At 40.7% G+C, this 10,665-nt stretch overlaps 1 protein-coding gene across 4 annotated transcripts in view; it reads left to right on the top strand.

Moving 5' to 3' along the window:
- The window catches only part of REPS2 (RALBP1 associated Eps domain containing 2), a 166,983-nt gene that overhangs the window by 8,096 nt on the left and 148,222 nt on the right, over positions 1–10,665 (top strand). For 2 of the 4 annotated variants that reach the window (XM_059384641.1, XM_059384642.1), the window contains exons 2-3: positions 2,635–2,783; positions 5,416–5,539. In XM_059384641.1, coding sequence (XP_059240624.1) covers positions 2,655–2,783; positions 5,416–5,539 — 253 coding nt within the window. In that variant the 5' untranslated portion in view covers positions 2,635–2,654. Of the gene's footprint in view, positions 1–2,634; positions 2,784–5,412; positions 5,540–10,665 lie in introns of all 4 variants that reach the window. The other 2 variants (XM_059384640.1, XM_059384639.1) reach the window with 1 other exon arrangement.

The following is a 10,665-nucleotide window of genomic DNA, read 5'->3' as shown; positions in this document are numbered from 1 at the left end:
GCAGGCTCCCTGCTGAGCAGAGAGCCCGATGCGGGACTCGATCCCAGGACCCTGAGATCATGACCTGAGCCGAAGGCAGCGGCTTAACCCACTGAGCCACCCAGGCGCCCCATCAGCTGCCATTTTAGATGGAACGTGGGCTCTCTCTGCTCAGCCCCGCCTCTCCCCATTGTCTTTTATCGTTTGTTATTCCATTTCTGTTTTATGTTTACATTTTTTCTAATTGAGGAAATGGAAGTATTTCTTATATTCACGTTGCCACCAAACATGGAAAATGAAAGGATTTTTCCCTTACTTTTTAGAGGGTCAGTTGTTTAGAAGCATAGTTTTCTTTGAGGAAGGGAAAAATAGTCATTTATAATTTAATATACAAAGTGTTTCTATGTTCAAAGACTACAACCTAAGATAACATTATGAAACAAATTACCGCCTTGGATGGCTGTATGCATGGTCTCTGTGGCCCCCATAAACCTTCAGTTTGAACTCTTTTTATTTCCTTGTGCTTAACTTAATTCAGTTTGGGAGAAGAGATTCTAACCAGCTAATAACTAACAAACTAACAAACGACTCTTTTGTGATTACTTAATGTACATCATTGGATAGCAGATACTTCATTGATTAAGTTTTTAATAAAGTTTCACTATTAAATATGGTGTCCATATGACTACAAAAAACCATTTAGACTGAGTATTTACAAATTAGAGTTTTACTTTCCACTTTGTGGAAGCTTGGGGCAGTTTAAGCTCCAAGGTAGATAGCCCCTTCATGAACATTTTCACTGATAGGATTATTATTATTTATGGTTACAATTCTGTTAAGTGGGAGTTGTTTAAGACCACATAAGCAGAGAAAGTACAAGAGAAATTCAGCTTATATTTGGTGTTTTGCTGTTTGGTGGCCATCTGGAGGAGAGAGGTTTTTTGCCAGGTGACTAGTTCTGGAGAAATGCCACAGCCAGGGAAGGAAGAGACTGTGTGAAGCGACAGTGTCCTATCGGATATCTGGGAGTTCTAGTATATTAATAGTTGATATTCATCTTCTCGTGTTTGTATTCTGTTGTTCCCAAAATTACGTGTTGAACACCCAGTAAAACACTGGTCAGGGAGTTTACAAATGTGAACATTTACTTCTCTTCTCCCTCAAGTAGTGTTTGGCAGTGGAGTCATCCTCTCGTGGACAGTCGGGGTACAGATTATTTTATGTGATCTCATTCCAGCTTTTTAGATACCTTTTGCAGACTGAACTGAAACAAATACCTTTCTGAGAAAATAACCATAGGATGAGCTTATATTTGATTTACACAGTATCTGGGTTTTCTTTTCTTCTGCTCTCTTTCTTGTGTTCAAAATGGTGGCCATCTTCTCTTTAGAGGAGAGTCCTGGTTTAATTTTCCAGATTCCTTATTCGATTTATGTCTCTTGGGCCTTTGGCTGATGGATCATGCAGGGAATCATCATATTGCCTACTTCTTTGAATCAAATGTGAACATAGCAACTAAAAATAAACATGATGTGGATATCCGAGAACCAGGGGCCTTCTTTGCCTGGGGAGCTGGGATACTTGGTTGTTGTTGCTAAGATGTTTTCTGGCTTTAGCACAGCATCAATCAGTGGAAGTGCAGCTGTGTTTGGAATAGAGCGCTGATGGAAGTGCAGAGGCTCGGTGATGAGTATTCTCCTGAACAATGGATACAGATGCAGATCATTAACATAATCCATAATATTATCCCCATTTTGGGAGTTCTTTGTGTTGTGTGATTGTGTGTGATTTGCTGTGCCGAGAACTAGAAGTGTGCCAAAGCACCATTTCTGTTTGAGAATAGTTTTATCAGATATTTGAAAGATAAGTAAATATTCCAGGCTGTTGCATTTCTACTCTTTGTAGCCTTGTGAGTGTGGCTAATGGTTTTGACAGTAGAATCTGGCTCAATGTTGGATTGATTGCTCTAACTTGATCCCATTTTCCTTATTCCTTTCTGAAAAGACAATTGGAGATCAAGTGTGAAAATTCCTTAAGGAATGATGTAGGCTAAAAAACTGTTTTACCCAGTAAGTTTGCCCTAGGAATGAGGGGCCTTTCTGTAGGGCAGCAGTTCTGGGGACTGACAGCTCTGCCGTAGACAGCAAGCTGTGGGATCTTGGGGGTGTAACTTAGCTCCATTGAGTCTGTTTCCACATCTGTAAAAGAAGGCTGATGGTAGTCTTACCTTGCTGAGATGTTGTGAGGGTTAAATGATGTAACATTTGCAGATCTCGATATAGTGTCTGGCGTATAATATGTGTTGTATAGATTTTGCCTCCTTCATTTGCCACTTACAGTGTTTATACAGTAGCACAGCCTTCTTGCTGGTGCTGGACTAAAGGCTGAGGTGGGAGATCAGTCCAAAACCTGAATATCCTCTGCAGTGACTTGACAGCATTTAAAAACGTGAAGCCAGCATGCCATGGTAGAACTGAAGCATTTTTCTCTCGTGACATTATTATAGGAGTTTTCATTGTGTCCAAATAAAAATTGAATCTATACTTAGTGCTCTGGAATTTTTCCTCAAAAGTGATTCATCTTTTGGCCATTGAGCCTGCTTTTCACAGTTTTAAAATAAAGTCTCACTTGAGCTTCTCTGTTCTGGTCCTAAAGAACTGCCACTGCCTCGCTTTATGATGTCGAAGACCGATGCTGAGATACGATTTGGGAACCCGGCTGAGCTTCATGGGCCTAAGGCTCAGATTCCGTATTCAGTCACTGAAAAAAACACCTTCAAGAGAATGGACGATGAGGATAAGCAGGTAAACAGCCTAATCGGGCGTGTCCATTTTATTCTGATCATAAAACCTCACGTAGCAGTGCCTCATATCTGCTGTCAAGCTTCTAGCAAACCTCGCCATCTGGGATATAATTATAGACTTGGAAGTGAGCCAGTAAAGTTTCCTTGTAGCAAGAAAAAGCAGCTGACATATAGCTACCCTTGGGTCCTTAAAAGCCTACTTGAATGTGTCCAAAGTAGGCTACTGATTTAACACACTTACTTGATTCTCTAATCAGCATTTCCAGATGGGTTCTTTGAAACGTAACTTACAGGATTTTTTGTTTGTTTGTTTTTAAGTAAATGCTACACCCAACCTGGGGCTTTAACTCAGGACTCCATGATCAAGAGTTGCAAGCTCAACTGATTGAGCCAGCCAGGAATCCCCAGTTTTTTTTTTTTTTTTAATTTTTTAAGGTTTTATTTATTTATTTGACAGAGAGAGATTATAAGTAGGCAGGGAGGCAGGCAGAGAGAGAGGGAGAGGCAGGCTCTCTGCCGAGCAGAGAGCCTGATGTGGGGCTCAATCCCAGGACCCTGAGACCATGACCCAAGCCGAAGGAATCGGTCTGAGCCACTGAGCCACCCAGGTGCCCACCTAGGAGTTTTTAATAGATTCTCTCCTTACAAAAAGTTTGGAGAAAAGATTTCTGTGGTTAAATATGTTTGGAGAATGCTGCTTCATATTCTTTTCTTGGGGGAAAGACTATATCCTCAGTCTTGGGAGTCATAGTGCACATTGGCACATTCAAGGCCCTGAGAAGTCCTGCTGTAAGGAAACCTAGAGATTTGTGCTTACTAGACTTCTCTCACCAAGAAATCTTCTCTTGCAGAGCATGTTTGGAATTCCATCTTGGGAAATGCTGCCATTACACATTTAGCAGGTTAGGGACAAGGATAGGGAGGACGGGCTTTTAAAATTAGAGCACTAATTGCAATAGTCAGGTGGTGATTGATCGAGATAGAAGTATAAAATCTCAGAGGAGTGAGCCTATCAAGAAAGAGGTAAATAGTCTTATGCATTAGTAAACCCTGATGGCATGAAGGTACAGCTCATACTTCTAATAAAGGTACTGAATCATGCAGAAAAGTCAAATTATATTCAATATAGTATCTTCTGTAAGACAAAGATATTCATATTTTAGGAGGACGAATCAAAATATTTTTTAAGTGCAATGAATATTAAGTCAAAAAACTAATTTACATTGCTCACCATGATAATGCTGTATATATGAGGTTGCTACAGAATTTTTATATTTATAGTCAAGTGACGGGTATATATAGCATGTCCTGTTAAATAACTCCATGTGCTGTTGCTTTTGTAATTCTGATACATTTTAAACAGATTCTTCAGGGATGGAGATACACACACACACACACACACACACACACACACACCATCTCTTCAATCAGTGCTCTGGCGCGTGTTCCTACTAGTGTTTGGAAAGGAATGAGGGTTCACTATCCTAGGGTGGTTGATACCCCAGGGACTTTCTAGGCCCATTCCCTGGCTGCGCGGTTGAGGACACATCCTTTCACTTCAGGTTGGGTTTATGGTAGTCCCACCCAATCTGTTGATGTGAACTCACACTTTCCTTTTCTCGAAAAAGAGTGTCTGATCAGTATCTCAGATCGCATTTTTTAGCACCCATATGGTCTGCATGTTGATTGGAGGTACTGTTTCCTTGTTACTTGGGTGCTCCGAAGTTACCAGTTTATTGGTAGTATTAAAAAAAGAGGCAGAGGAAAAAAAAAAAGAGGCAGAGGGGCTCCTGGGTGGCTCAGTGGGTTAAGCTTCTGCTTTCTGCTCAGGTCATGGTCTCAGGGTCCTGGGATAGGGCCCGGGTAGGGCTCTCTGCTCAGCGGGGAGCCTGCCTCCCCCCTCTCTCTCTGCCTGCCTCTCTGCCTACTTGTGTTCTTTCTCTCTGTGTCAAATAAATAAATACTTTAAAAAAAAAAAAGGTGGAAACCCAGTAGCAGAGTAACATGGTTTACCTTGCCAGAGCCCTACATAGAATTCACCTTTCAACTGAGGTTTGAACTGTCGCTTGTTAAAACCTCCATCTTAGAGTTTAGAAGTGGTTTACCCATAATGAACTGTTCAGTAATCCCCCAGTGTGAAAAAGCTGGCATTTTACTTTGGCATAGTAAGCTCCAGGAACATTTAGCATTAAGCATTTTAAATGTGTATTTTTAATATCCACATTTGCTAGAAAACTTGGTAAGTGTAAATCCAGGAAATAGGAGCCTTTATCAACGAAGGAAAGTTGAATTTATCCACAAAGAGATCCGGTCTGGGGAGTATGAATGCTCTTTCATGTGATCATTGTCTTCCATTTTCCAAAGGAAAATTTTAGCAGAATAACTGAAAGCATTTCAGGCTCGTTTTAGTAATCTAGACAACTAAGCGCTGGCGAGACTTTGTTCTCTGGGAGATGTGAATCCTCAGACACTGCATTTTAACTGAACTGTGTTTTTGAGAAAACATTCCCTCCATTTGTTAAATCAACCATCTCGCCAGCAGTAGAGTTGCATTATACTTCATAACTGCAGCTCGGAGCGCCAGGCTTCTCGAGTGATTGCCCCTGAACTCTGCTCTGGTTCTTTTGAAGCAGGAAACACAGTCTCCCACGATGTCACCCCTCGCCTCCCCTCCTTCTTCCCCGCCTCATTACCAGAGGGTGCCCTTGAGCCATGGCTACAGCAAACTGCGGAGCAGCACGGAGCAGATGCATCCAGGTAAGAGGCGATCTTGTCCAGCTGTCCCAGGCTGTGTAGAGACTCCTTAATCTATCAGCCGGCAACGCCACCAGCTGCCGAATCTCCTGGCTTAATTACCTCTGTCCTTGGAAACATGGCTCAATTTAATTTTATACTCTCAAGCAAGGTTTTTGTTTTGAAATCTATCTTAGTAATAATGCCTTGTCTCCTACCCTACAAACTAGTTTATCTTTAGACTTGTAAATGATTTAGATGATTTAATCCTTCATATACAGATTTCATTACACAGGAACATAGCATGTGAAAGATGGTATTGTCTTGAATTGTTGTTCCTTTCGGCAAACATTCCAAACGTATTTGTATAACAACTGCTTTTATGAAACTACTTAAAAATATAACTCTGCAAAAGCAAAAGAGTTGATTCGACCTTTAAAGACCAATCACACAGAAATGAAACTAGCTCCTGTGCTTGGGAATAAGAATAAGGGAAATAAATGGTAGGGGAAGCGTTTTGCTGAGAAACTGTAAAATGCCTAGTTGTGGGGTTGCCTGCTTCTCACATTGGTGCTGTGCTGGCCACGTTTGTGGTAAAATACGTTAGTCGGTTCCGAGGATGACTTGCAGAGTTGGCCGCCTAGCCTGCAGTGCCTAAAGCTCCGTAAATTCACTGCAGCATCTTGTCCTCCTGGGGCTCAGGCTCATAGTTTAAGATAGGACTAATTAAAGGTATTCTAGAATTGGTTATCCGTAACCCTCCTTTTGTATTTTGTGGGGTGTGTTTGAAAATGACCTAGTTTCTGCAGGTTTTTGCTGCATTGAAAATAGTGGGGTGTTCTAGAGGGACGCAGATAAAAATGTGTGCTAGGCTAGAGGTTGGAATCTTGTAGAGAGGAGCAGGTGTGGCATAATGGAAAAATCTTTTGATTGGAATCAGAAGGCGTGGGTTTAATGTGACTAACATGACCTTGGGCAAGCCGTTGAACTGCTCTGAACCACGATTTCCTTTCCTCTTTTAAAAATGGGGTAACAGTATTCTGTAGGGGTGTTATGAGGATTAGTGAGAACAGAAGTATCAAGTCTGATTGGAAATTCAGTCCTATGCAAATGCAAATGCAAGATGATGTTATTAAGGGTTAGTAACAAAAAAATGTCTCTCCTGAAACTTGGATGTGAAATGAAATGAGAATTCTTCATTTTCCTCTTAGAATCTCTCTCTCCTGCCTGACTTCCCTAGTTTTAGAAAAGGAATTCTTTTTGATTCCTAATGTTATTTGGGCTTGGACATTGGAGTTTTATCCCCAGCCCTGGTGCCTGTTTTTTGTTTTTTTATTCATAGGCGAGTCATTTTTTGTTCTGCCCACTCAGCCTGTTACTTTTTTTCCTTTAACAACTTGTCTGCAGGGGCGCCTGGGTGGCTCAGTGGGTTAGGCCTCTGCCTTCGGTTTAGGTCATGATCTCAGGGTCCTGGGATGGAGCCCCACATCGGGCTCTCTGCTCAGTGAGGAGCCTGCTTCCTCCTCTCTCTCTCTCTCTCTCTGCTTGCCTCTCTGCCTACTTGTGATCTCTCTCTGTCAAATAAATAAAATCTTAAAAAAAAAAAAAAACCCAACTTGTCTGCATTCACCCTCTCTACTCCTTGCCCCATTCTTTCCTCATTCCATCCACCTTGGGCTTCCATTCTACCATTGGCAGGGAGACAACCCATTTCTCTCCATCTTTCTAGTCTTTTAGAGTACTGTAGAGTTACTCTTTTTCTTTTTAAATTAAATTTAATTTTTAATTTAATTTTTAAAATTAAATTTAAAAATTTTAATTTAATTTTTAGAATTAAATTTAATTTTTTAAATTTAATTTTTAAATTTGAGACAGAGAGAGAGAATGCACACAGGAGCAAGTCCATGAGCATGTTGGAGGGGTGGACTCCCCACTGAGCAGGGACCCTGAGTCTGGGCTCAATGCCTAGACCCTGGGATCATGACCTGAGCCAAAGGCAGTCACTTAACCAACTGAGCCATCTAGGCGTCCCTAGAGTTTTTCTTAATTTATGCCTTTTCAGAGGGAAGTCTCACTGCTGGAATATTTTTCTAGGAATACATTTTTCTGGGGCCATTTCCCTGTCCAAGATTCTGCCATGATTCCTGGCTAGTGGGGAATATATGTGAGTATGTTTTAAATCACTGAGTGTCTCCAGACCAATCTGATTGAGAACCCCTTTTCAACTTCTCTCCTGGCTCCTGCTAGTCTAACCTGCTGGATGTAGCTGTAGCTAATGCTCAGGGGCTGAGACTTGTGTGCCAGGCTTGGTGCACAGATCTTCATGTGCGTTATTTGCTTCTTAACACAACCCTCAGAGGCAGATACTGCTACCCATGTTTAAAAAATGTTAAATCACAGTAATACATCCGTATAGTTAAGTAATACTTAAATACCTTTAGTGGAAACAACTGTTCTCCTTCCAATTCAACATATTTCTGATCTCCAGAGGCAACTACTTTCAAATCTTATCTGTTTCTTCTGGTATCTAAGGTCTTATCTCCAAATCAAGATACCTGTTCTGTTTTTTCTTATGCATCTTATTCTGACCTATCAATTCTAGGAACATACTCTCTTAAGACCATGGGCTGTGATGTCAGTCTCCTGGGCCGAAAGGTAGACTTGATGAGCCTGTGTTTCTGGCCTTGTGTGACTATGGCTATGGAACTTTTCTGTTTCTCGTATCTGTAAAATGGAGTAACATCTGTTTCAGAGGTTTGCTCTGTGGATCAAAGAAGGAATGTTATATAAACCTCCATTCCTAGCACAGTTCCTGGCATATTATAGGTGCTCTTGTGTTGCCTAGTATTTTCTTTTGTGTTTTTAGAATCTGGTACCTCTTTTACTTATTTATTTGTTTATTTTAAAAATGATTTTATTTATTTATTTGACAGAGAGAGAGAGAGAGATCATAAGTAGGTAGAGAGGCAGGCAGAGAGAGAGAGGGAAGCAGGCTTCCTGTGAAGCAGAGAGCCTAATGCAGGGCTCGATCCCAGGACACTGAGACCATGACCTGAGCCAAAGGCAGAGGCTTAACCCACTAAGTCACCCAGGTGCCCCTGGTACCTGTTTATTTTTGAAGCTCTTCAGTATTCTTGAAAGTCACCTTCTGGATATCATTCATTAGGTTGACTGTTTTTACTGTGCTGTTACTAGTGGTTCCTATTCTAATTGGACACTGAATCTCAGAGTGATGACATCTTTATGCTTCATATTACACTCCTCCCTTTGGAGGAAGATGATACTTATAGTTCCTTATTAAATCTCTCATAAGGGGATCTAAGAATTCTTTCCTTTGTGTTGAATTGAACGTTCCAGGTTTTATTTAGAGGAAGGAGAGTAGAGATAATAAGTAGTGCCTTTTTGCTATCTGAGTTGAGATCCAGCTGAGGAATAAGACAGGAGTCAGACTGATGATGGTCTGATTATCAGCTCTGGTACTGACGGAGCTGATTGGAGTGCGTGTTTTAGCTTTGTGACCAGATGGGCTTCATACACTCACCTTTCCAGTCGCAGGCTGGTGTGGCCAAACCAGGCTTCCCAGAGGAGTAGGAAGAGAAAATCTGCCATTGAGGCCAGGCCTTTCCAAAAATGATCCCTAATGCAGCTGAGTTTTTGTTCAAGCCTTACTGATGAGATAGGTCTATTTCTCCCAAGGGAAGACCCTTGTAGATAAGGGACTGGAGCCATGGGCCACATGGCTTCCTTGCATATGTGTCCTCCTTTGCAATAGAAGCTCCCTCCCTCTGAGGGGAACCTGAAGCACGGGGAATCAGCTCCCCAGGGAAAGCTTGTGACCACTAGTATCCCAATCATGGTACAGTTTATTATGGTTCAGAACTTCTGGCATTGAGAATTTAATTCTGGCATTGGGTATTCCATCAAAATGGAACAATCTTAATCCTTCTTCGACTGAACTCTACCTCTGAAGCTAATAATACATTATATGTTAACCAATTGAATTTAAATAAAAAATAAATAAATAATAAATGAATTTTAAAAAATCCTTCGGAGGACAACACCTGTCTACCAGCTGAGACCTATCTTCTAAGATTTGGGTTACACGTTCTTGGTTTTGTGTCTTTTGCAGTCCATATATGTTTGTTTATTCTTAGCAGGGTCTGAAAATCTACTTAATGCTTTGCCAGGTAATGATTTTTGATGTTTTAATATATTTTAAAGGTGTTATAATGTTGTGTTCCAGTCCCTTGGAGGAAATACAAAAAGTAGATGTGAGTCCAAGAGTGGTTTGCTGTTCTTCATGTGCCATTATTACACCTCCTTTATTTTCCAGGGGTCAAACTATACTAAGGGTGATGCCATAACAGGCTGCTCTGCTCTCTCTACCTAATTTTGTTCATAAGGAAACTATAGGAAGAAAGCATTTTAGTTCTTTTTTAAAAAATATTTAATTATTAGAGAGCGAGCAAGCGAGAGCACAAGCCGGGGATGGGGAAGGGGGAGAAGGACAAGCAGACTCTGCACTGAGTTGGGAACCCGATGTCCTGATGTGGGGCTCGATCCCAGGACCCTGAGGTCATGACCTGAGCCAAAGTCAGAGGCTTAACTGACTCAGCCACTCAGGTGCCCCAGCATTTTACTTCTTGATATATTTCCAAAAACTTGAATTGTTAACCAGAAATGTTAATTAAAAATGGTTTCATCATGGCTGATAATTTCTCCTTTCTGTTAGAGTTGAATACTACTTGGTTATATTTAACTGTTTTCCTGCCATATTGGCAAGATCATTATGAAGTGTTCTGGAAATAAAAGGAATAAAAAAATGCATTTGTTTTTGTGGCATAAGAGCTTTTCTCAAAGTCAGCAAAATTATTTTTCATTTGGTTACTGAAAGATAAAATAATAAATATAAAATGCATTTATTCCTTTTTGTACTTTACTCGGTTTTACATTCTGTCCAATAAGGAAAAGAAGACTGTGCCATTTATTTTTGAAAAATGAACAGTAATGTTGATTCTTAGTGTTCAAAATGCATATTTATTTTCTTGCTGTTTTGGAAGGTGGATGATGAATGCAAGACTTTTACACCAGCAGGTATATATATAGAATCTACCTCATATTTAGAATTTGAGCATTATAGCATGGCACTT

This window comes from Mustela nigripes, chromosome X (assembly GCF_022355385.1).
Source record: "Mustela nigripes isolate SB6536 chromosome X, MUSNIG.SB6536, whole genome shotgun sequence".
In the NCBI taxonomy this organism is placed as follows: Eukaryota; Metazoa; Chordata; class Mammalia; order Carnivora; family Mustelidae; genus Mustela; species Mustela nigripes.
The sequence above is the reverse complement of the archived record's forward strand: the minus strand, read 5'-3'. Positions and strand labels throughout refer to the sequence as shown.